Source organism: Ursus arctos, unplaced genomic scaffold (genome assembly GCF_023065955.2).
Source record: "Ursus arctos isolate Adak ecotype North America unplaced genomic scaffold, UrsArc2.0 scaffold_14, whole genome shotgun sequence".
Classification (NCBI taxonomy): domain Eukaryota; kingdom Metazoa; phylum Chordata; class Mammalia; order Carnivora; family Ursidae; genus Ursus; species Ursus arctos.
In genome coordinates, this window is record NW_026622808.1 from 13,485,033 (window position 1) to 13,510,370 (window position 25,338).

The 25,338-nt window shown below is 55.7% G+C and overlaps 1 protein-coding gene across 2 annotated transcripts in view; it reads left to right on the forward strand.

Moving 5' to 3' along the window:
- The first annotated feature begins 392 nt into the window (after positions 1-392).
- The window catches only part of TMPRSS9 (transmembrane serine protease 9), a 30,419-nt gene continuing 5,473 nt past the window's right edge, over positions 393-25,338 (forward strand). The window contains exons 1-13 of one of the 2 annotated variants that reach the window (XM_044377906.2): positions 393-534; positions 3,970-4,097; positions 7,481-7,548; positions 7,657-7,836; positions 8,659-8,696; positions 9,935-10,048; positions 12,364-12,535; positions 15,216-15,490; positions 17,421-17,557; positions 18,202-18,520; positions 20,102-20,273; positions 20,807-21,078; positions 21,557-21,693. In XM_044377906.2, the coding sequence (XP_044233841.2) occupies positions 393-534; positions 3,970-4,097; positions 7,481-7,548; positions 7,657-7,836; positions 8,659-8,696; positions 9,935-10,048; positions 12,364-12,535; positions 15,216-15,490; positions 17,421-17,557; positions 18,202-18,520; positions 20,102-20,273; positions 20,807-21,078; positions 21,557-21,693 (2,154 nt within the window). The remainder of the gene's footprint in view (positions 535-3,969; positions 4,098-7,480; positions 7,549-7,656; positions 7,837-8,658; positions 8,697-9,934; positions 10,049-12,363; positions 12,536-15,215; positions 15,491-17,420; positions 17,558-18,201; positions 18,521-20,101; positions 20,274-20,806; positions 21,079-21,556; positions 21,694-25,338) is intronic. The other variant, XM_026480989.3, reaches the window with a different exon arrangement.

Consider the following 25,338-nt stretch of genomic DNA (forward strand, 5'->3'; position numbering starts at 1 on the left):
ACCCATGTTTTGTGGGGTTTTTTTGTTTGTTTTTGTTTTTTAAAGATTCTACTTATTTGTCAGAGAGAGAGTGAGAGAGCACAAGCAGGGGGAGCAGCAGAGGGAGAAGCTGACTCCCCTGCTCAGCAGGGAGGCTGATGCGGAACTCGATCCCAGGACCCTGGGATCATGACCTGAGCTGAAGGCAGATGCTTAACGGACCGAGCCCCCCAGGCGCCCCTGAACCCGTGTTTTGTGACGTTTGAGACAGGTGCCTAGGGTGCTGTGGAAGGCTGGCACATATGCACAAGTGAAACCCTTGCTTAGAGGACAAGAAGCATCCTCCAGCTCTGACCTTGTTTTTTGGTCCTTTCTTGCTGGCATCCAGGTCACCTTCCCCGTGTCTAGGAGCCATGGAACCCACCACCGGTGACTTACAGCCTGTGCCTGGGGCAGCAAAGGAAGTCCCAGCTCTGGATGCCACGTGCTGCCGTGTGGCCCTCTCCACGGTGGTGGCCACCAGCATTGTCATGGTCACCCTGGGAGTCCTCATGGGTAAGCGGCTGTGGGCTTGCACGGGTTCACACACCGGGCGACTTGCACAAAGATACTTCGAGGTGGCTCAGTGGTATCCATGTTACGATCCCAGAATCAAAGGGCTGAGCATGCAGGCATGGAACTGAAGGCTGGCCCTCAGGCCACCAGGAGTAAGTCAGGCAGGCCAGGAGCCTGGGCCTGGTGTGCACTGGGTGGCGGTCTGGGGTGGGTGGGTGGGGGCATGGGCAGGCCAGGCACCAGGTATTCACATTTTCCATGGACCAGGCTCTCCTGGGAAGTTTTCCGCATGGGGTGAAAAAGGAGACAAATACGGACAATGAAATGAACTCTTAAATATTGAGAAATTTGAAAACTACTTATACTTTTTGAAGTGTAAAGAATGAACAGTGCGGAGCCTGGGTGGCTCAGTGGGATAAGCGTCCGACTTTCGATTTCAGCTCAGGTCGTGATCTCAAGGTCGTGAGATCGAGCCCCGCATCAGGCTCCGTGCCGGGTGTCGAGTCTGCTTGAGATTCCCTGTCTCTCTTTCCCTGCCCCCCCCCCATGAACAGTGGTTTATGCTCCTGTAATTCACTATGGCCCCTGTTTTCATGTTTGCTTCCAGTGGGTAATCATATGATTTAGGGTGAACCATACAAAACCGTGGCCTCGCTATACAGTGTGGGGCTGCGGTTATAAACAGAGGAAGCTCTTTTTACGTTTCGGCAGAATGATCTAGAGATGCCTACGTTAGAAAAAGTAGGGAGAGGTGCCGAGTGGCAAGAAAGGGAAACACGTTTCCTGTGTGCACCAGTTGTCTTTCTGGAGGAAGTTTCAGAGCCTGACTAACCGGTTACCTCTGGGTAGGACAGCAGGCGGTGGAGCACAGGAGGGACATTGGTCACCAGATGCCCTTTGGTGGCTTCTGATTTTGAACCACGTGGGTCCATTACGTCCGTTCACAGTGTTGTCCTATTGTAAAGTATGGAACCAGTCACCGCAGCTGGCCACGAAGTCCCGGGTTTTCCCTGTGACGTCTCCGTGGTTTACAGCCTCGCAGGTCTACACACACAGGCGCGTGTCCGGAGATGATACCCCGTGCTGTGTTGTGAGAATGCGCGAGGTGACAGTAGGGTCTGCACACCCTTTGGGGGCTTGCCGCTCCTTCCACTGCATGTGCTAGATTCCCCGTCACATTTATGTGGACGTTCCCCACGAGCCATTTTCATTGTTAGCCACACAGACAGCAGCTCTTCCCGTGTTGTCTGCCTCAGTGCTGCGGGGGACGGCAGCCCCGCGCCTGGGCCTGGTTAGAGTGAAAGCAGTGAATGTTAAATAATACTTACAAGGCATTTCCTGGGGGCGCCTGGGGGGCTCAGTCCGTGGAGCGTCAGACTTGATCTCAGCTCAGGTCTTGATCTCAGGGTCGTGAGTTACTCGGCGTCCGGCGTGGAGCCTACTTAAAAAAAAAGTCAATTCCTCGTCCCCACCCGCCACCTTCGCAGTCAGCTCACGGACGCTGCACTGGACAGCGTCATCTAGAACATTCCGTCATCACAGGACGTTCTGGGCAGCACTGCTCTGAAACAGGCTTGTTTTGAGCTTCCTGCAGTTTTATTTGGGGATGCGAAGTCACCTTTCATTCATAAGATAATGGTAATAAGTGGCAGTTTGAGAGAAAGTGTTCTCCTGTGGCAAAACAGTAAGTTGGCGATCCTGTGTGGGCTTCCTTGATTTTTATATGTAGCACGCGTCTCTATTGGTTATATTTTGTGTTTATATCGTGGAACGTCTGGAGTATCTCGCAGCCTGGCGTGACTGGCAGAGGCCCCCCGACGGCTGTGGGAGTCAAAGGCAGGAAACTTTGTGCTGTGAGTGTGTGTGCGTGTGAGCGCGTGTGTGTGCGTGTGTCACGCTAGGGGAGGCAGGGGCATCCTAGAAGCGCACACACATGTTGAGAGCAACATAAATACAATCCCCATCAGGACCCCTAAACTGAGGAAGACTCAAGAAGCGTTTACACAGTTTTTAAATTTTTCTTTAATTAAAATTAAGATGTATTCCCTTCCCACACAGCGCAAATTTTAGTTGGTGATGTTAGCCTGGAGAGAAGCTGGGCGTCGGGCACACGGGGTCTCCCTGCTATTTCTGAGCTTCCTGTGGGTCTGTCATTACTTCAGAGGGAGAACAGGCTTGGGGGGTGCGCCCGGCTGGCTCAGTCCGTGGAGCGGGCGATTCTTGATCTTGGGGTTGTGAGTTCAAGTCCCACGTTGGGTGTAGTGGGGATAAAAAAGGAAAGAAAGAGAGAGAGAGAAAGAAAGAAAGGAAAGAAAGAAAAAGAAAGAAAGAAAGAAAGAAAGAAAGAAAGAAAGAAAAAAAGAAAAGAAAGAAAGACGGGCTTAGTCGTGGTATGGAGCAAAAACGCTTTGGCCCATACGACAGGGCGCTCGTTTCTATTTTTCACTTCTCAAATGAGAAAAGAAACTGTGTTTGGAATTGGCACACAACATGTATTCCACTGTATTGAATAAACAAAGATCTAAATATCTACCTAGATGAATATTTGTTCACAATACATAGAATTGGGACCCAGCTTTTATGGTTTATGTGGTCACAGCTTTCATTTTTTTGGTAAATCTTAATTATGATCATTTTTTTTGCTAGTGTGTCATTTTGTGAGTTCTAACACATTTTCAACAGTTAGAAAGCCATGTTTTCAGTGGTTGCTACTGTAATCTTTACTTTAAAACTTTTTGTGACTCTTCGTCTCGGCTCTCGTGTACTTTCTGTGACTGGAGCAGAGCAGGCATGTGGCACGTGGCTGGACAAGTGTACAGGTGGTGCTGGGCTCGCCTGCGGGCAGCTGCCACCCGCGCCACATGGCCCACGTGCAGCCTCGCCGCCGTGCCGGCCGCTCCTCTGCCCCTGCTCTGCCCCTTCCCACCCACCCGTGTTTATGGGTCTGAGTCTTCGCTGTTGTGTACTTTTGACACAGTGTTTCCAACACTTGGAAACCCGTGTTCTTTCACAGGGTGGAATCATGGGACTGGTCCAAGGGTTGTGGCTGTGGTCAGGCCCCTGTGGCGTCTGGTGGAAATTGCTCCAGATTGGAGACAGGGTCTGCCGAGGCCATTTCAGCCATATTTGGCTGAAGGCAGTTTCAGGCCCTGAGCCAGGCACACCTGGAGAGACTGGTGAGCAGGAGCTAGTCCTGTCCTCAGAAAACCAGGGGACGTCTGGGCGCCTTCAGGTGGGTGACCATAGTGGACGTCATGGAACCCAGAACACGTGTGAGAGGTGAAAGGGGACACTGTTAGTGATTGTTCAGGGGCCCCCAGGAAGTCGGCCCACCAGGGTAGTGGCCCCTGGGTGGCTGGGGGCCTTTGAAGCTGACTTAACTGCACCCCGACCCTGAAGTGGGGCTCTCTCACGGGGCGCTGGTCTTGTCCGCAGCCTCCCTCTCTACACAGGGTGTCGACGTGGAGCACACGGCTGAGCTGCAGGGGGTCCAGTATGCCCGCAGCTTGCAGCAAGAGACCTCAGAGTACTACGGCATGCTGACGCCCACTCTGGAAAGGCTGGTGAGGGCGGCCAGGGGCTGTGACCGGGCGAGCAGAGCAGAGCAGGGGGGAAGCCCAGGCAGGCACTGAGGCAGGGAAGAGGGCACATGGGGCGAAGAGGATGAGGCCGCTGTTGCCGGCACTGGCGGGCTCTGGAATGCAGGGGAGTGCAGCATCGGTGGGGACTGACCCGTGCTGGGCGCACAGGCACTTGGAAAGGCTATACGTTGTAGTCCAGGGGCGAGATCAGAACCTACACACAGGCTGGTGGGAACCTGAAAGAGGGCGGCTGCCGTGGAAGCAGGTAGGCCGTCGGTCAGGTCAGACAAGGTTTCCATGATGCAGCGGTTCTGTGTGTAGGTGTCCACCCAAGAGAAATGAAAGTTCACGTCACACAGAAAGCCCGCACACCCATGTCCACAGCAGCAGGACTCACAAGAGCCAAAAAGTGGAAACACCCAAATGCCCATCGGTGGGTGAATGGATAAACACGAGGAGTCCACCATGCGCGGGAGTGTCCGTCAGCCGCAAGCAAGAGCGAGGCGCCCACACGCGCTGCCTGGGGATGGACCCCGAGCCCACGACGCTCAGGGAGGGAACCGGACACAGAAGGCCCCACGGCGTGTGAGTCCACAGGGGTGACACGTCCAGAACAGGCTCTTCCACGGACGGGAAGGGGGCTTGTGGGAGCCGGGCGCTGGGGGTGGGGTATGACTCTTAGGGGAGATGGGGTTGCTTTTGGGCTGATGGAATGTTTGAAAATTGGTTGCGGTGATGGCTGCACAACTCTGTGAATGCACTAAAACCCATCCAGTTGTACACTCTTAAAAGGTAAGATTTAAGGTAGGTGAATTATATCTCAAGAATGTATTCTAAATTTCATTCTAAGAGAGAAGCAGGAGGGTCACTAGGTGAGCATTCATGTTTTGAAAGGAGCAGTCTGCCTGTGGCCTGGAGGCTGTGTGATAAGACCTGAGAGAAGCAGGGCAGCATTGCTGGGTCACCCCCGGCCATACCGGGGTCAGCACACTTTTCCTCTAAGGCCAGACAGGCAAGATCCCTGGCTTCTCGGGGCCAGACACTCTCCGGCCCAACTACTCAGCTTGGCATGAGGCAGCTTGAGAGGTGTTGCAGAGGACTGGAGGGTGAGTGGATGTGGCTCTGTGCCAATAAAACTTTATTTGTGGACACTGAAATACACACTTCAAATAATCTCCGTGTGACATGAGATATTATTTTTCTTTTGATTTTCTTCAACCATTTAAAGATTCAAACACCGTTCTCAGTTTCTGAACTGTGCAAACACAGGCAATGGCTCGAATTTGGCCTGTGGGTGTTAGTTTCCTGATCTCGGTCCCACACCCTGAATCGCTGTCCGAAAGAAATAAAACACAAGCCCCAGGGACTCCCGGGTGATCAGTCGTTGAGCGTCTGCCTTCGGCTCAGGGCGTGATCCCGGCGTTCTGGGATCGAGCCCCACGTCACGCTTCTCCGCTGGGAGCCTGCTTCTTCCTCTCCCACTCCCCCTGCTTGTGTTCCCTCTCTCGCTGGCTGTCTGTCTCTGTGAAATAAATAAATAAAATCTTTAAAAAAACCCCACAAGCCCCATGCATAACTTAAAATTTTCTAGCAGCTACATTAAGGAAAAGAAAACAGGTATGTTTAATTTTAATAATATATTTTATTTAGCCCAGAACATCCCAAATATTATCATCTTATGTCATCGACATAGATAAAGCAGGTATTGAAGAGACAGTGCATATTCTTTTTTTTTTCTTTTTTGTATTGAGTCTTCAAAACCCAGTGCGCATTTGCACTCACATCTCAATATGGATGCTAAGTTTCCATCAGGAGTACTTGATCGATATGTAGACTCCATAACATTTACATACCTAAGTTGCTCCAAATATACTTAAAGAGTTTCCTGGTAACTGGAGTATCTGTTTGAAATTTAAGCATGAATGTAAAATGTAAAAACCAGTTCCTCTGTGGTACCAGCCATGTTTCAGATGCTCAGTAGCCGTGTGTGACCAGTGGCTGGCACGTGGGGCAGGGCAGGCGGAGAACACTTGCTGAAATTTGTGGACTGTTCTGTGGGCCAGCAGGTCTGAATGCAAGCAGTAGGGACGTGGACATGGAGAGTGGAGATAAGAGAAACAGGTTGGAGGGAGTTTTAGGAGGGAGAGCTGTGTATTGTAAGCTCCGAGAGCAGGCATGGTGACCGGGTTTACCGCACAGGCCAGAACACTAACCACGGACAGGGACGCTATTAATAACTCCACTAGGCGAGCAGGTAAATTGGGACATCTTGTCACTGTACGTATAGGTCAGATGCGGTGCCCGAGGGACTCCCAGGAACTCCCAGCCTTGACGCCACTGGGGACAGCACCTCCAAAACCACCCACCCCGGTTCCCAGGATGGGAGCCTTTCTGTGTTAAACCTGAGACAGTCCCGGGAGAAGTGGATGGTGGTCCCTCAAACAGCACATGAAGGATAAGCAAGTTCTAGTAGCATCTGTTCGCACAAAGCAGGGTTTTCTTAGTCTAAAATTCATATAAAATTTACTGTTTTTTTAAAGTTTTACTTAAGTGATCTCTGCACCCATTGTGGGGCTTGAACTCACAACCCTGAAATCAAGAGTCAGATGCTCAGGGCCCTTGGTGGCTCAGTCGGTTAAGCGTCTGCCTTTGGCTCAGGTCATGATCCTTGGGTTCTGGCATCAGACCCCCTGTCGGCCTCCCTGCTCAGTGGGAAACCTGCTTCTCCCTCTGCCCCTCCCCCGGCTTGTGCTCGCTTGCTTTGTCAAATCAATCAATCTTTTTTTTTTTTTTAAGTCAGATACTCTACTGACTAGAGCCAGCCAGGAGCCCCAAAATTAGCCATTTTTAAAGTGAACAATTCAGTGGCATTTAGTGTATTCACAAAATCATGCAACCATTACCTTTGTCTAGTTCCAGAACATTCTATCACTCCCAAAGTATTGCCATCCCCATTAGCCATCAATCCCCGGCCCCCACGAGCCCCCTTCCGTCCGTGGATGGGCCTGTTCTGGACGTGTCACACACGTAGAATCACGCTGTGTGGCCTTCTGTGTCTGGTTTCCTCCCTGACCGTCGTGGGCTCTGGGTCCATCCCTGGGGCAGCGCATGTGGGCGCCTCGCTCCTCATCACGTGGATGGGCCCCATTTTATCCATCCATCTGCTGATAGGGCAATATTTTCATCCGAACAACTTCAAAGTGCCTCTTCCCTGTCATTGACACAGCTCTGTGACCGCTGTGTGTACTGAGTGTGACAAGAGGCGCTTTTCTGTGTCCTCGAGCTCTGTGTGTCCACAGCAGGTCCCCACGGGACAGGCACCCAGTCCATGGCCTCAGCGGGTGCTGCTGTTGTTTCTGTTGCAGTTCGTAAGCAGCTTTCAGAAGACAGAGTTGGAGGCCAGCTGTGTGGGCTGCACTGTGCTAAGTTACAGGTGAGTCAGGGCCTCCTTCGGGTGAAGGAACCCTACTGGACACCCAGGAGATTCCGGAAGATTCCAGTAGGAGCCCTCCCTCTCCAAGGGCTTCTCTCCTACCTGCAGGGCTGGGAATTCCAGTGTCTTTGTGCATTTCCGGCTACACTTCCTGCTGCGAGCCCTGCAGTCACTGAGTCTGGGCCTGGAGGAGGAGCTGTTGCAGCAGGGACTCCGAGCAAGGCTGCAGGGGCACGGCGTCCCCCTGGCTGCCCATGGCACCATTGTGTCCGCCGAGCTCACAGGTAAGTAGGCAACTGCCACTGAAAGAATTAGGAGGTGGCTGTGGGAGGCATTTGAAAGTTGCCTTAAACTTCAGGTTTTCAGTAGTTGCTCCCTCTGATGGAAAGTGCAGGATGCTTTACCCTCAGCGCACAGAACAGGTGACAGCAACCTGCAGACAGCTGGAGCGTAAACGCTTTTGTCTCTGCAGCCCATTGGATCTCGGTGGCAACAGGAAGGTTAAAGACCGTGCATAAACAAATGCACACAGTTGGGTATCGATAAAACTTTATTTACACAGTCAGGTGGTGGGCTGCGTTTAGCCCACAGCCATTGTTCGCCAACTCTGGTATAGGACTAAGAGTAAATGCTGTGCCTTAAGATCGGATGATGCAGGTTCCGTATCGTGTTCCCAAACTTCACATGAAATCTGACGATGTGGAGCATCGTGACCTGAGAGCCAGACGGAGTCAGTGTGTCATCAAGTTAGAGACGGATTGCCTTGACCTTGCCCTACGGGACATTTATGCTCCTTCCCCACCTACCCTGACGCGCTAGTCGAGTCTCAGTAACCCTTATATCAATGCTAATTGAATTCCCCTTGGTTTGCTGCCTGCATAGCCCATTAAGGTGACCACCGGCCCCATGTGGCTCCGGAGCACAGGTCACGCAGACAATGAGACAGAGCAAGAGATTGTTTCATTTGATTTCATCTTAAATTGATTGAAGTTAGAATTTAAGTGGCTCCCGTGGTAGACTGTGCAGCTCTCAGCTTTGCAGTCCAGTGTTTTCAAAGAACTGTGGAACTCACTGAATCAGCTTCTATCTTGTCTGTTTCACTGCAGGAAGCCAGAAAGGGCCACTGACAGAAAGAGACTTAAAATCAGGTATGTCTTGCCCTCTCCCATGGAGCTCCCTGCCCTCTGCAGGGTTTCTCTGATTGCAGCCATGTGGAGAGGTTTCTTTACAGTACACAGAGGAATCCCTCAAATGCAGGAAATGCTACTTTTGCACACCGGTCTCCTCCAGGGGGCTGGGCGGGGATAGTTTCATAGTCCTGTGTGGGCAAAGGACTTAAAGATTGAGACACTTTGGATTATGCGTGGCCAAACATGATTGAGAGAAAACATTATCCATCTTTTTTGAAGAGTGGTGGAAATCTGTTAAAAGACAGTTTAGAGCCCTGGGTAGCGCAGTCGTTAAAGCGTCTGCCTTCGGCTCAGGGCGTGATCCTGGCGTTCCGGGATCGAGTCCCACATCAGGCTCCTCCGCTGTGAGCCTGCTTCTTCCTCTCCCACTCCCCCTGCTTGTGTTCCCTCTCTCGCTGGCTGTCTCTCTGTCACATAAATAAATAAAATCTTAAAAAAAAAAAAAGTTTAGAAAAAGAAGAGGGGCGCCTGGGTGGCACAGCGGTTAAGCGTCTGCCTTCGGCTCAGGGCGTGATCCCGGCATTATGGGATCGAGCCCCACATCAGGCTCCTCCGCTATGAGCCTGCTTCTTCATCTCCCACTCCCCCTGCTTGTGTTCCCTCTCTCGCTAGCTGTCTCTGTCTCTGTCAAATAAATAAATAAAATCTTTAAAAAAAAAAAAAGAAAAAAAAAAAGAAGAAAGAGTGAATGCCACACAGAGTCCTCAACTAGGTGATCCAGACCCCAGGGGTTGCTGGGCAGTGTCCGGGGACATCTGTGGTTGTAATGAGTGGGGGCTCCTGGTGTCAAGTGTGTAGGACCAGGAGTGCTGCTCAACCCCCACAGAGAACAGTCCGGCCCCATATGTGAACTGTATACTTAAAACAGTTAACGTGGTAAATTTTACGTTGTATATGTTTTACCAAAACTTGAGAAGCTCAGTTTCACCTTGCAAATGCCCAGCGGACAGCTAGAAGCGTGTGGGTGCTGGAAGATGTGGACGTACACGTGGTATGCAGGCTACGCCCTGGCCTTCGTGCTGACCGGCGTTCTTGTGCTATGTCCCCGTACTAATGCCGAGTAAATTATTTCAGAAACGTTCAGGGCTAAAAAAGTAAAAAACAGGTGTTTTCCATGCTCTAGAGACTCTGTGGACGTCTTGCTGCAGCGGGAGAGATGGAGTAGGATCAAAAACTTGGTTCTTTTCTGCCCTCAGGTCACTGTCCAGGGAACACCTTTTCCTGCCGGAACAGCCAGTGTGTGACCAAAGTGAACCCGGAGTGTGATGACAGAGTGGACTGCTCCGATGGATCTGATGAGGCTCACTGTGGTGAGTCTCCTACCTGGCCGGTTTCTGGGCCATGTCCCCTTTCTAGGGTCAGCTGCTGGCTCTGCTCTCTGGCCCACTGTGCACATTACATATGGGCACCCGGGCCCGGTATTCACTGGAGGTGGGCTGAGAAAAGTGGGGGGGGGCACCCATGATATGGCTGAACAGACAGGTCCTCACCAAACTGTGGGAAACCTCAAATGCCAGGAGCTGGACCTCTGTCCTCTATGCAGTGGGATTTGAGCAAGGGAATCTTACAACTGAAATGCTGTAAGAGTAGCCAGCGTTTTCTAGTGATGCTAGCCCATGCAGTAGGGTAAGAGCTGCGTTTACGTGTGGAAAGGAAGAGGGAAGACAGAATTTGCAGTGGATGTGATTGTCTGTATAAATGAATTAATAAATTAACTGGCCAGCTGTTAGAGAATAAGAGTGTCCAACACCGAGAGGAACGTAAGATAAACATCAGCCCGTGCAAAAGCTATTGCTGTGCTTTACACGAGTCACAACAGACTAGAACGTAAAAGGCGAAAAGCCCCACTGTGATCAAGAGAACAACATATAAACGTGTCAAGCGTGTGACGTTACATAGAATTATAAAACCTCACCAAGGAACACAAAAGTGCACCAAAGAAGCCGAGACACAGCATTCCACGGAAAGATGTACGTATAAGAATTATGAAACTTGCAAATTACATGGTGAAGGAGACATTCGTAGCACATGGCACCGGGATGTGAGACGATCTGTGGAGGCTGACCGAAATGGGCGGCTCGGTCGGGTCTGCAAGGCCCCCTCAGGGTCAGTGATTCCCTGGGAAGACTCACAAAACTCAGGTGTTCTCTGCACGATTACAGTTTCTCCCCGTGGAAAGGTCATCAAAGGAAAAGGCGCACAGGGCAGAGTGTGGGCAAGACCAGGAGAGAGCAAGCTTCCCGCTGCCCTCTCCCAGGGGAGTGCCGTGGACAGCCCTGCACTAACTGTCCCCGCAGCCGCATGTGACAACACACACAAGGTGTTTCCCACCAGGCAGCTCGCCGAGCCTTGGTGTCCAGGGTCTGCCCTGGGGGTTGCTCACACGGCCACGTAACACCAGCACAGCTCACTTGATGTAGGAGAGTCCCAGGGCTGCCAGAACAAAGTGCCGTAAACGGAGTGGCCAAAACAGCGGAAATGTGCCCTGTCACGATGCGGGAGGCTGGAGGCCTGAGTTCAAGGTGTCCGAGGGTCTGGATCCCCGTGAGCTGGTGGAGAAGCTGTTTCCTGCTTCTCTCCCAGCTTCTGGGGTTTGTTGGATGCCTGGAATTTCTTGGCTTGTAGGGGTGTCATCCAGATCTCTGCTGTCATGTTGAGACAGCATTCTCCCTGCGTGCGTGTCTGTGTCCACATTTCCCCTTTTCAGGAGGACACCCACCAGTCATTGGATTTAGGGCCCTCACTCATGACTTTGTGTTAATTTATCATCTGTGAAGACTCTATTTCCAAATAAATCACATTCACAGGTACTGGGGGATCAAACTTCAACATCTTTTCAGGGGTCACAACTCGGCCCATAACACTTAGTTTGCAGCCCCTCCCCAAAGGTCAAGCAGATACCACATGGCCCAAGGCCATCAGTCAGTCACACTGTAGCATAAACTTTCTGGGTGACCTAATGCCCCAGATAGACAAACCTGCTCTCATCACACAACATTCCAAGGGCTTAGAGGTTTCCTCCCAGGAGGTGGTCAAGGGCCAGACTTTCTTTGAAATGTGCGCTGTTTGGACAGCCCGGGCCTGCCCGAGTTCACTGTTTACTGCACGGCAGCACACACCACAGTAGAGACAACAGAAGGAGGGGCCCGTGGTGAGAAGGAAAAGGAGGAAAATGCCCACCAGGCAGCTAGAAACACAAGAAAGCAAGGTGCTGAGCCTTTGGTTTATGAGTTAGCACGACCCCAAATCAAGTCCGAAGGGTGAAGTTCCCACCCGCACCTAGCCTTTGGCCATGAACCATGCGATAGATGTAATATGGCGAAGGGAAGGTTGCGTGAAGGCCGCCTGTGCTCGAGGCAGAGAAAGCGTTCCTGGTTGGAAGTGTTCTCTGCCACTCCCTGGTGCGTGCAGCCTTGGGTGTTTGACCTCTGTCGAGCAGCTGGAGATGGGGCAGAGGGGGACCGGGGAGACCCTGAAGGAGTCAGCAAAGCCAAGTTCAAGGGATCTGGAGCACGTCCTTGAACGAGAGGAACATGGGGGTGAGAGATTCCTCATGGACATGCGGGGAGCACGGTCATGGGCCTGCCTTCTGGGGCTCCTGGTTGGTGGCATCTGTGTCTTGCAGACTGCGGTCTACAGCCTGGCTGGAAGACGGCGGGCCGGATCGTGGGCGGCGTGGAAGCGTCCCCCGGGGAGTTCCCGTGGCAAGTCAGCCTTCGAGAAAACAACGAACACTTCTGTGGGGCTGCTGTCATTGGGGCCCGGTGGCTGGTGTCTGCGGCCCACTGCTTCAACGAGTGAGCCCTGCATCCCTTGGTGTCGCCCTCCTTCCCACTCTGGGAGCGCTGCCTTTCCTGGCGTCCTCAGAGCCGCTTTGGAGCTCTTCTATTCCTTTCCTTCTTTCTCTTTTGTTGTTGAATCTGAGTGTGTTCTTGTTATTTATTTTTTAAATCATGGTAAAATACACATAACATGAATTTACCACTTTAACCATTACAGTTCAGTGACGTGAAGCACACTCAAGCCGCCCTGCAGCCACCCCCACCCTTGTCTCCAGAACGTTCCATCTCCCCACACAGAGACGCTGTCCCCCGGAAGCACGGACTCCCCACCCCCTGCCCCAGCCCTGGGTCCCACCAGCTCCTCTCTCTCTGTGTGGACGGGACTCCTCTGGGGACCTCCCGGGAGTGGGGTCCTGCGGGATGTGTCCTTCTGGGTCTGGTTGCTGTCGCTGAGCACCGTGTCCTCAGGGTCCGTCCACGTCGTGGCAGGTGTCAGGGTCCTTCCTCTCTTCTTCAGTCTGAATGATGACCTTCCCTTATGTGGCTCTACCACGTTCTCTGCATCCACTCCTCCGTTGACCAGTGTGGGTTGTTCCTACCCCCTGGCTGCTGTGAATCCTGCCGCTGTGAACAGGGCTGTGCAAGGCTCTCTTCAGGACCCTTTGCATTCTTGAGCATACCCACAAGTGGGACTGCTGGGTCATCGGGTAGTTCCATGCTTGACCCTTTGAGAAACCGCCATACAGTGTCCCATGGGGGCTGCACCATTTCCCGTCGCCACCAGCCACGCGGGAGGCTCCAGGTTCTCCACATCCTCACCGGCACTTGTTATGTCTACCGTTTTGATTTGAGCCATCCTAGAGAGGTCGCACTGTGGTCGTGATTTGTGTTCCCTGATGGCCAGTGACGTGGAGCACCCATTTGTAGGTCTTCAGAGAAATGTCTGTTCATGTCCTTCGCCCATTTTTGAACCGGGTTGTTGTCTGCTGTTGTTGAGGATGGTCAGAATCTTTAATAAACTAGAGTGGCTGATCCCAGAGTGGAGTTGGTCTTAGGTGGGGGAAGGTTCTAGAAGCCTCCGCATCAGGCATTGCTTTTGGTTGTGCAGTCTTCGGAGTCCTGGGGAGAGGGCAGGGCAGCAGCAGCCTGGGCTCCTCACAGAGACCATTGCCTACCAACTACCCCATGGTTCGGTATGTTAATGGCCCGTGGGAGGCTGGTGAGCCCCGAGTGCACCCTGCTGTCTGCCTCGGGGTGACGGTCTGGGGGAAAGAGATCAGAAACAGGGACAACTCAGGACCGTGGGAGTTGGGAGCTTTCCACTTTAAGTTTTATTCCTCCCATACGTTATTATGACAGTGTTTTAAGCAGATAGAAGAGGAAGAAATGGTACAGCCAACACCTGTGTTACCTCTCCCCTGATCTCGGCCAGTGTTCGAGTTGCTGCTCGCACTCGCTCCTACTGCTTGTGTCCGTGTCGGGACCTGTACACACATCCGTGCAGGCACCTTTCTTTGCCAGACCCTTTGATGTTATCCCCTCTGACTCGGCTGCACACGTTTTTTTTTTTTTTTTGGCTTTATGGTCAATTTATTTATTTATTTTTTAATAATGATTTTTTATTATATTATGTTAGTCACCATACAGTACATCCCCGGTTTTCGATGTAAGGCTCGATGATTCATTAGTTGTGTATAACACCCAGTGCACCATGCAATATGTGCCCTCCTTACTACCCATCACCGGTCTATCCCATTCCCCCACCCCCTCGGCTGCACACGTTTGCACAAATGAGGGACGGTCCCCCGCAGGCCTGCACCGCCGAGGATCGGCCGCATGCTGCCCGCCAGCGTCCGTCCACCCGCATCTGACTTCCCCCAGTTGTCCCGAGGGCTTCTTATAACTATCTTTGTTTTTTCTTTTTTCTTCTGATATAATATAGATGACATAAAATATACCATGTGAACCATTTTTAAGGCAATAAGAGTTTGGGCCTTGAGCTTAGCAGAGCGGTCCATAAAGATGCCGGGAGAGGGTGGGCAAAGGGGATAGACTTCGTGAAACAGAACCCAGCCTCGTCCCGTGGTTCTGCCGGGAAGCGTGCTGTTCCGCTGACTGTCTGTGGGGCCCAGGAGGCGCATCGGAGGGCCGGGATTAGGGTGAAGAGAGCGAGGCACTCGCCTGGGAGGGCGAAATGCAGGGGGTCGCCCAAAACAGTCATTGTGACGAGTGACACCTTCATGTCATGTTGCAAAAAAGTCAAATTGAGTGCAAAGAAAACCACGACGACCAGAACATGCGGTTCTGAAATCGAGACCAGACCCGACAGGCCAGGGCTCAGGGAGGGCGAGGGAGGTGAGTGGGGCCGGTGCAGGTTGCCCCTGTGCTAACGTCAGACGCCCGTGCTTTGGTCGCCGCAGGCCTAGGTGTTTTGCAGCCTGGTCTGTGGTTTCTTGGCCCCCTTAGCGTTTCGTACCCGGATTTGTCTTCACCTAGAGTGTTGCTGATTGTCGGTACAGGATGGATTTCCTTTGCATTCACGTTTGTTGTTGACAGCGTTGCGTGGAAATATCGGTTGTGAGGACTGGGTTTCGGGGCGCCCCCTTAATGTTCGGCCCCTGTGACTGCCTCCCTCGCCTCCACTGCCGCCTGTCCCAGGGGTGGGCCTCTGAGCCGTGGTCTGTCTGTCCCGCAGGTTCCAAGACCCAAGAGCGTGGGTGGCATACGCGGGCACGACGTTCCTGAGCGGCACGGAGGCCAGCACGGTGCGGGCGCGCGTGGCCCGCATCACCCCGCACCCGCGGTACAACCCAGACACGGCGGACTTCGACGTGGCGGTGCTGCAGCTGCACAGCCCCCTGCCCCTCGGCAGGCACGTCCAGCCCGTGTGCCTCCCCGCCGCCACGCACGTCTTCCCGCCGCGGAGGAAGTGCCTGATCTCCGGCTGGGGCTACCTCAGGGAGGACTTCCGTAAGTGCCTGCCCGCGACTGGCCCGAGCGCAGGGAGGTCCCGGCACAGCCGCCTCCGCCGTCCTGGGGTCCCGCGCTCGCCGGCGCCCCTGCGCCACGACTGTGTCCGTAGCCCCGATGGTCCTCGCGGCGATCTTGCGGTCATCGGCGGCCACGCGAGGAGCGTGCTTGTGGCCGAGGCCGGACGGGGCAGCGTGCCGCCTCATTGTCTCGCCTCCCACCAGAAACCAGCGTCCTTTGCGTTTTTGTGCTTTCTGAGGGCAATTTCTAAAAGGGCCCCTAGCGTAGAGTTGGGGTGCCGGCGGCGTTCCTAAGCGCAGGAAGGCTGGGGTGTGTCCGGTGAGGGAGCCTGCGTTAGGTACGGTGCCCTGCGCGGTGAGCAGCGGTGCCGTTGGCCCGTGTGCAGGTGAAGGAGTCGGCGGCTTGCATTAACTCCGGCACGTTTAGATGGAAGCACACGTAACACGAGGTTACCTATCGGTCAGTTCTCGAAAATGTTGGGACCAGAGGTTCGTAGGAACCTGTCCCGTGATCCCCAGGAGCCATGCTTCCTACTCACTAATCCGGGGTTCGTGGCGACTTCACAGAACAGAACTGCCTCGGGTGAGAGCCAACTGTCATGTGACGGGATGTCGCGGGGAAACCGATTTGGGCCGGGGGACAGCTGTAGGGAAGGCCCTAGGACAGGGACACCTCCACTCCGAGCTGGCAGAGGACACACAGCATCAGGGAACAGGAGGGCGTCCTGCAGCGAGAATTCCTGTCGTCACGGAAAGTTCTGACTGACGCCGTCTAGAACATTCTAGGGCAAACTCCAACATAGTAGCCACTACCACCTGTTTTCATGGACAGGGCATGGGAGTGGGGGCAGCTCTGCCCTATGTAAAGGGTCTGGGGATCCGACGCGTCTGACCTCCCTCGCAGGGCCCGCTGCCTGTGTCCTGGGGTTTTCTCAGGGCTCTTTCTACCTGACGTGAAGGAAAGAATGCTTTACGCCTTCTGAAAAGGAAAGGTATTGGCCACATGGACCTAATTAGGAGGAAAGACGGTCCAGACACATTCGAGCCTCCCCAGCTCACCGAGCGTGGGTCCAGGGACTGGGCAGCGAGCAGGACGGCCTCCCCGCGTGGGGGTCAGCCCAGACCAGCGCCAGCGGGAGCACTTTCCTTGGGACGGCTGTGCGTTCCTAAGTTTGTGTCGCCGGCTGCAAAAGCATCCAGCCCCCTGTGGCGTGGCCTGTGAGAAACCGAGTTGTACGTTTTATTGCACTTGAACCCAATTAGATAAGCATTTAGTAGCCATGTGTGGCCAGCGGCTACCGCTCTGGACAGCACAGCTCTAGAGGGAAGTAGGTTGTAAAGATGGCAGACGAGGACGAACCCAGTGGAGGAAAGTAAGGTAGGGATGGGGGTGGGGGCCATAGCTTTAAGCAGGTGGGCAGGAGGGAGATGAGAAAGGAGATGAGGGAGGAAGGTTCTGTAGAGACAGCAGTCCAGGCAGTTGGAACAGCATGTGCCAAGGCCCTGGGGTAGGCAGTCAAACATTTTGTTTGAGCCAGGGGGCGGGGGGCTCACACCGGAAGATTTGAAGAGGGGACAACATAATGTGAATTAACGTTTAGCAGAGATGAATCGTAAATCAGCCAATGTCGGGTTAAGGAAAGCTTTCCGCAGAGGAGCACGAGAAGAGCGGCAGAGACCTAAGGGGAGGCTCAGGCAGAGCGGTTTTCGGAGGGGAGATGTGTGAACTCGGATGCCCGTCTGCTGTCTGGGCCAGAAGGTTACTGGCGGGTATTTGTAGAGCACGGCCTCTGCCTGTTTCTGAGCCAGGCGCTGCAGCAAGTCCCCTTCTGGCGGGGGACGCAGGGTCAGAGCGGACACGCCCTGCAGCCTCCAGGCTCATCTTGCTGGTCTCTCCCTGTCCTGGGCAGTGGTGAAGCCAGAGACGCTGCAGAAAGCCACCGTGCAGCTGCTGGACCAGGGCCTGTGTGCCAGCCTGTACGGCCACTCGCTCACCGACAGGATGCTGTGTGCCGGCTACCTGGACGGGAAGGTGGACTCCTGCCAGGTGAGCCCCGTGGCCCACACCTGCCCCGGGCCCCGGGGAACGGGGTGCTCACGGCTTCTGGTCCAACACCGAGACGTCCCCTGCTGGACTCTGCGCGGCTGTGGATTTCCTGCCTTTTAGTTCATCCCCTTGGTCTCATGTCTAAAGCTGGATGGGGAGAAGGTGGGGAGAGAGCACTGCAGGTGCTCAGGGAGCCATGCCCAAACGAGCCTGGAGAAAGCGTCGGGAGAAGATGGGGGGGGGGGGCTTGTGTCTGAGAATGTGAGCGTCCCAGAAGGGGAAGGACAGCAAGAAAGGTGCGCGAGAGCCTCCAGGAAAGGCTGTGGCCGTCCTGTTTGCCTAGGCGAGCGGTGACCCCCACAGATCTCGTGGGATAAGGAGAGGAGGGGGTGTTTATCTGGGGTGGGTCTTCAGCTGCCCGCGGTGGAACTGGAAGAGATCTTAGACACTCTGTTGAGTTTTTACAGAAGAGAAAGCAGGTTCTGAGGTGTAGACTGTCGGCCCACTTCTGCTCCATGAGCTTGTGGGCAGACAGGTCTCAGAATCCCCGGTGGGACTCCTTCTCTGACTCTGCAGCTCCAGGATTGGGGCTGGCTGCGGCCCGGAGCCCCAACCCCCCATGAAGGCGTGCCTTTGTCTCCTAGGGCGACTCAGGAGGCCCCCTGGTCTGTGAGGAGCCCTCCGGCAGGTTCTTCCTGGCCGGCATCGTTAGCTGGGGGATTGGCTGTGCAGAAGCCCGGCGTCCCGGTGTCTATGCCCGCGTGACCAGGCTTCGGGACTGGATCCTAGAGGCCATCACTGTGGCGAGCAAGCCTCTGGCCCCCACCGCAGCTCCCACCTCCGCCATCCCCAGCATTGCCCAGCCCGCCAGTCCTGAGAGCCCAGTGGTCCACACCCGTGCCAGACCCACGCGGGGTCCCAGCACGGTGCCTCCTGACTCAGTGACCGCCTCTAGGCCACAAGGTATTTGCTGGGGGCACAGGCAGACATAGGCGTCCACTCCCTACAGGATTGGATCGATTGGTACTGGGGAGCGGATGGGTGATGGGCTAGTGATGTCTGCGGTGGGCACAGGCGAAAGCACCCTGGCACCCTTCAGACTGCACGGCCAAGTCAGGCGGTGCGCGGGGGCGTATATGCAATGTCCTCACAGCTAGTGACTTCGAACTGTCCCACTCGGGGCTCCTTCCAGACACCACCCCCGTAACTGTACACACACAGACATTTTAATATCCGAGAAACTGCATTTCTTTTTTCCCCTAAATTTTTCTGTACACGTTTGCATGCTTCCTTTTGCATGAGAAGAGCAAGATCGGCTTATCTGCTTTTTTAATTTTTATTTTATTTTTGATTGCCGTGTCAAACACATAAAATGGGCCATCCTACACTTTCTTGCGTGTCCAGGTCAGTCGCGTTATGTTCACCTTGTGCAACGAGTCTCCAGAACTTTCCGTCTCACAAACCTGAAGCTCTGTGCCCACTACACACAAGTTCGTCCCGCCCCCCCCCCCGGTCCCCCCACCCACCCTTGGCTGCCTCCGTGTCTGTGACCGGCCGTCAGGAGCCCAGTCACGTCGGTCCTTTTTTTCACCTCAGTGTTCCCAGTTTTGCACAATGAGAGTTACAGCTGGGCTTAGGCAGAGTGCGTATCCTCATGTGTCCACACTGCGAATCTTCCCGCACAGGGACAGGGCATGTGTCTCCGCCTTGGTTTGTGCATCTCTTCGCGGGGTGTTTGCTTCCACGAGTGGCCTGGTTCTTGTTGACTGTGGCGGAGCCATGGCAGACGGGAGATTTCTGCTGTATTCTTAACCAGTTTGCAGCCAGACGGCTCACGGAGTTGCCTCCCCTGAGCGGTTCTGTAAGGAGAGCAGGCCGGGTGGGGCCAGCCGCCAAGGTTCAGGACGCGCCCTCCCCCTGCTTCCTTCCCCACTGCTAGCTCTTCCATGGAATGTTCCAGCAACATCGAGGGATGGTCACACTTGCCTGGGGCACCTCCATGGCTTTGGCACTGGGGAGCTGCTTTAATTACGGCCTGGGGCCGAGCCACGGAGACAGGGTCTCTGGACACAGCAGTCTGTATGTCTGTCTTCTGTGGTCTCCAAGGACCCAGATCAGATGCCAGCCCTCCTTCATGGGCCCGCAGACCCGCGATGCTGGGCCTGTTGGAGCTCTGGCTCATTTAAATGTCAGCTCCCCACCACCACCTCCCCCCGCACCATCCGCAAATCCTGCATGCCCGGTTCCCATGGGTCCTCCCGCGAGTGCTCCTCCTTGCAGTGAGCCTGTCAGCCCGACCTTGCAGGCCACAGGTCTGTGTCTGGCGGGCTCAGGCCAACGGGGCCAGGGCACTCTATGACTGTCTTCTTTGGAACCCTTCTGCCCCTGCTGCGCCACATCCTTGCTGTGAGACCTTAGGTCACCATTAGGCCTCAGTTTCTTCATCTGTATAACGGGCAGGCAGCGCTCTGGTGTCCGGGAACCACAGTGCTCCTGCTCTGGGCGGGCGGAGATGCCAGGACCCTCCTCTCTCATTCCTCGTAGAGTGCGGGGCCAGGCCGGCCGTGGAGAAGCCCACGCGGATCGTGGGTGGTCTGGGAGCCGCCTCGGGGGAGGTGCCCTGGCAGGTCAGCCTGAAGGAAGGTTCCCGGCACTTCTGCGGCGCGACCGTGGTGGGCGACCGCTGGCTGCTGTCGGCTGCCCACTGCTTCAACCAGTAAGGCCCACCCCAGCCCCGAGCGCCACCCAGCCGCCCTCCGTTGCCAGGTGTCCCCAGGCGTCCTGCCACTGTGCGCTGGGGTGGCCCTGGGTCCGAGGACGGGGGTCTGAATGTCCAGCCACAAACCAGAGAGGGCACAGGCAGAAGTAGGGGTTCGGGGGGCCCAGCTTGGGCTGCAGCTCCTGGGAGGGGGAGTCTGCGGAACTGACCTTTGGGGACAGGGAGGGGCTAGCTGGAGGAAGGGACAAGGGCTCCTTCCCCTGGGCTCCAAGAGTGGCAGCACCTGTGTTTCATGCCCCTAAGGCGCCAGGGGCCTCTCATGCCGTGGGGCCCGCTTGCTCTTGTTACAGCCAAAGGGAAGGAGGGCTCCGTGCCTTGCCCTGCCCCCCAGCCTGGGACCACTGTTGGGGAGCAGCCGTGTGGCCCCTTTGTCCTCCTGGCGCCCCTCCCCAGAGTGGGGGCGGCTCTGCCCGGCTTCCTGGGGGCAGGAGGGGTACCGGCAGGGTGTCTGATCGGCCCCTCGTCGGCAGCACGAAGGTGGAGCTGGTCCGGGCCCACCTGGGCACCGTGTCCCTCACGGGCATCGGCGGAACCCCGGTGAAGATGGGTCTCAGGAGGGCAGTGCTGCACCCCCAGTACAATCCCGGCACCCTGGACTTCGACGTGGCCGTCCTGGAGCTGGCCAGGCCCCTGGGTTTCAACACGTTCATCCAGCCTGTGTGCCTGCCCCTGGCCATCCAGAAGTTCCCCGTCGGCCGCAAGTGCATGATCTCCGGATGGGGCAGCACGCGGGAGGGCAACGGTGAGCTCCCAGCCGGGGTCTCTGGTCCGCTCCTCCAGGGCCCACAGGCGCCCGCCCACGGGTGCGGCGCGGCTGCGTTTTCGACTTTTCTTGGCCCACAGCCCTGCCCATTTGTTGAGAGCCGGTCCCCCGGGGCTTTCCTGCTGCGAGAGCATGTGCTCCGTGGCTCTTCGCAGAGAAACTTCGGAGACACTTGTGGTGTACCCTTCAGAGCCCCCCAAAGTTCATGCTAGCTTTGGAGCCGCAGAGTGGCCTCCTTGCAAGTCACCCACGGCGCTAGGGAGTCTGCGGTGGGACAGTGGCGAGAGTCTCAGGCATGAGTAGGGGCCTGGGGTCAGCCTCCTCGCTACGTGACTCGCTACGAGTCCCTGCGACCCTGTGGAACTTGGGTTCTTCGCCCGTGGGTTGGGGGTGGCGCCTCCCTCTCAGGGTTGCTGGCAGCTGACCCCATGTGGTGGGGGGTCTCCTCTCCTCGCAGCCACCAAGCCTGACATTCTGCAGAGAGCGTCCGTGGGCATCATAGACCAGAAGGCCTGCAGCGCCCTCTACAACTTCTCGCTCACGGACCGGATGCTCTGCGCGGGCTTCCTGGAGGGCAAGGTCGACTCCTGCCAGGTGAGCATCCGCCCAGGGGCCCACACCCCCCCCCCCCCGGCCGGCCCCCTCATTCTTGTTCGGGTCTAGGCTTCCAAAGCGCTCAGCGGGTACACAGAGACAGAAGCAGAAAGACGGTCAGTGCGACACGGCGAACGGGGGAGCCTGGGGAGACCCGTGTCTCTAATGTCGGTTTCGGGAACGTTCTCTCCAGGCCGGAGGGGAGGCAGCGGTTCGTGTGTGGTGGGCGCACGCGGAGTACAGACTCGCCGATTCCGACAGACGCACAGCTGCGCTCACTGGAGGAGAAGCCGTCACAGGTTGTGAGGTCCCGCAGAGCGGCGGGTAGGCGCCTGAGCCGTGGCCCCCTCTTAGGGGAGAGCTGGCTCCGAAGCCATGCTGGGAGAGCCAGAGAAATCCACGGGCGGAGAGGTTTACGGGCCAGACGCAAAACCCTCAGTCACTGCTGGCGGGTTAGCTCTGGGAACGTGTTAGCGGGGAAGGAGTCAAGCACGGTGGGTCTGTCTCCTAAAAAGGCGGGGTCCGACCAGGAGAAGCCAGTACCATCGGTATCACTTTAGCGATCGAAGGGGAGAAAGGGCATCATCTCCAAAACCACAGAAAAAGGCATTTGATAATTTTTTTGAAGATGTATTTATTTTAGAGAGAGAGCTGGGGGGGCAGAGGGAGCATCTCAGGCCGACTTCCTCCTGAGTGCGGAGCCCGACGCGGCTTGATCCCATGACCCTGAGGTCCTGGCCTGAGCCGAAACCAAGAGTCAGAGGTCCAACTGACTGCACCATCCAGACACCCCACATCTGATCGTTTGTAACAACCATTTCCAGCCACGCTTTTAAAAAACCGTAGCCGTATAAGAGAGAACAGAAACACACAGCACTCGTCGTGCTTGTGGCCAGACAGCAGCTTTCCGTCAGACACAGGGAAGGCTGCCTGCTGTTGCCAAGCGTGTCTGGAGAACACAGAAGGTCAAGAAACGAGGAAGGAGATCTGTAACGGAGACAAAGCCTCCGTCGGCAGCAACAGGACTGACCGCCAAAAAAAGGAAAAAATAAACCAGAAACACGCCACCAGCGGAGAAACAGGACGCCTAAGACCGCAACAGCGTGGCCCGACGCGAGAGCGTTGTACGAGGTCAGGAACGTTTCACTTTCCAGCAAAAGTCCGCATCCTAGAAAAAGGGACCCCACTGACAGCGGGAACGACGTCTGTCCGGTGTCCAGAAATAAACTCTAGAAGATGTGCGGGTTTTCATGGAGAAAACCATTAAACTCTGAAGAAAACAAAAAGGTCCGAATGACCGGAAAACTACCCCGGACTGATGGGTGGGGAGCCTCGATATTACGAAGACCGTGTCTCCCCATTTTCTCTGTAAGTGCGATTCCAGGCAAAATTCCCCTAGCATTCGCCACAGCACTGAGCAAGCCGGCTTCAGAATTCCCGCAGAAGAGCAAAGGGATGACACAGGACAAGGCAAGATAACTCCGAGAAGAAGTGGGCATGTGTGTACACCCAGGAACAAAGACCTAGAAGAGCCCAGAACAAACCTAAGTGTTGGTAACCCTATTTCTGCATCAGCAACGGCCAGGACCTGAAGCAGCAGTTGTGCACTGGGCCCCGAGTCTGCACTTGGGAAGAACTGTCTGCTCTCCCAGCAGGAGCTCGGGGACTCGGGGGGCCTGGAGGATCCACTCTCCAGGGGAGCACTCACGCGGGCTCAGCGGGGCTGTGGACCCCAGGGCTTCCTCTCGACCTGGCGCCTGGCTTCCAAGTGCAGACGTCCCAAGAGAACGTGCAGAGACTGTGTCTCCCTTGGAAGTCACGCCCAGTGACGCCTCCGAGGCCACCAGCCTGCCCCCATCTGCAGGGAGGGCCACCCAAGTCCCCTGAGGCGGGCGGTGGGGGTGCCGTGACTTTGGAAAATGCAGTCTGTCCTGCAAAGCGATCACACAGCAGTAGGAACAGAACCCAGACAACCAACGAACAAGGAGATCAGGAAACAGAAGCACCACACGCAACCACAGGAACCTTCCCCTCAGTCTACAGTTTCCCAGCTCAGAGGCCCACGGGGCGCCAGGTCCCCAGAGAGGAGCGGGTCGCCAGAAGGGATTTTCCAGGGGCGGGGAGATGGAGAAGCCTCAGAAGCCGATACAGTAGACACGCACGGACGCCTCAGGAAGAGAGAAGAGCCCCGCAGCCGGTCGGGGACCTGGGCTTCCGGACGAGGCCGCTCGGGTGGAGCAGGGGAGGCCAGACAGCCGGAGGGGAGCGCGGGACGCCAGCCGCAAGAAAGACGCACGCTCTCGCCACAGATGGGACACGATGCCCGCAGTGTCCACAGCGAGTTGGGACACAGAAAGCGCCGGGGCCCCCGTGGCCCCAGACTTCAGTCGTAACCCCCAGAGGTACTGCTGAAACCAAAACACCGACGACAGCACAGTGTGTCCGCAGGCACAGCGGAAAGAGGTGGGGTACATACCAGCCCTGGAGCCTCGCTGGTGCGGGAACGCGTCCGCTCCACGACCCCAGGCGAGCAACGCCACCTCGCTGGGCCTCCGAGTCCCACCCGTAAGTCGGGCTCGTAGTCATACGATCTTCCAGGACGGCAGTGACAGCAGTGCCTGCGTAGACTCTTCTGTGTTTGCGTCAGATCCATTACGAGCTGTATATTTTATCTGTTATTCTGTAGGTAACTGATGGGTCTGTGACAGTTGGCGTGTCGTCTTGACGCTGCTAAACACGGCCAGCTAGAAATGTTACATATAACCTCTTTCTATAAATTTTAAAGATAACACTGCATACTTTCTAAAATTACAAAATTCACATAAAACTTCGCATAAAAGCGAAGTTTGGGACACACCCCAAACTCCTGAATTGTCAGTCCCTGGGGCGCTGGGGCCCCAGGACCAGGGCCAGGGCTAACGGAACGCCCCAAAGCCTGGTGGTGTGAAACAGCCGTTTCACTACCATCACGGATCGCGCGGCCTGGAGGCTGCGGTGGGGCCCAGCGGGGCTGGTGTGTGTGTTCCACGCAGGGCGGCCTCCGCTGGGACGGTTCAGAGGCTCGTGTGCCGGCAGCTTCCGCAGGCGTTTCTCCTCGCACACCTGGTGCCGGTTGTGGGCTAGGGTCCCAGCTGCACCCTACATGGGCCTCCCCACCAGGTCTCCGCCCGGGCTCATTTTGGCCCCCTCGAAACGCGGGTCGCGGGCTTCCAAGAGCCAGTAGCTCTAGGGAGCAGCCTGGAAGCACATGGCATTTGCATGACCTTGCTTTGGAAGTCGCCTGGCATCACTGTCCCCGGAGCTGGGGGGTGAAGGCTGTTGCAGAGGTCAGCCCAGGTCCCAGGGCAGAGACAGAGCGCCCCCCACCCGCGGGAGGAGGGCCAAGGTCGTGGGGTGCAAAGAGCAGGTGGGCCGAGAGAGACGGTCTCCTGCCACCGTTGGGGAGAACAATGTGCTACGCGGCCTAAGCTTTGTGGTAACACCCCGATTCTTAGAGGGAGCCCTGCGTCACTGGTGCGATTCCTCTGAACGCACAGAAGGAGGCTGGTGGCTACCAACCGCGCCCCGTTCGAGGCCGTGGGTATCTCCGTGAGGGTCACTGTTGTACTCAGAGTTTTCTGCATTTTTTTCTTACGTCTCCAAAAC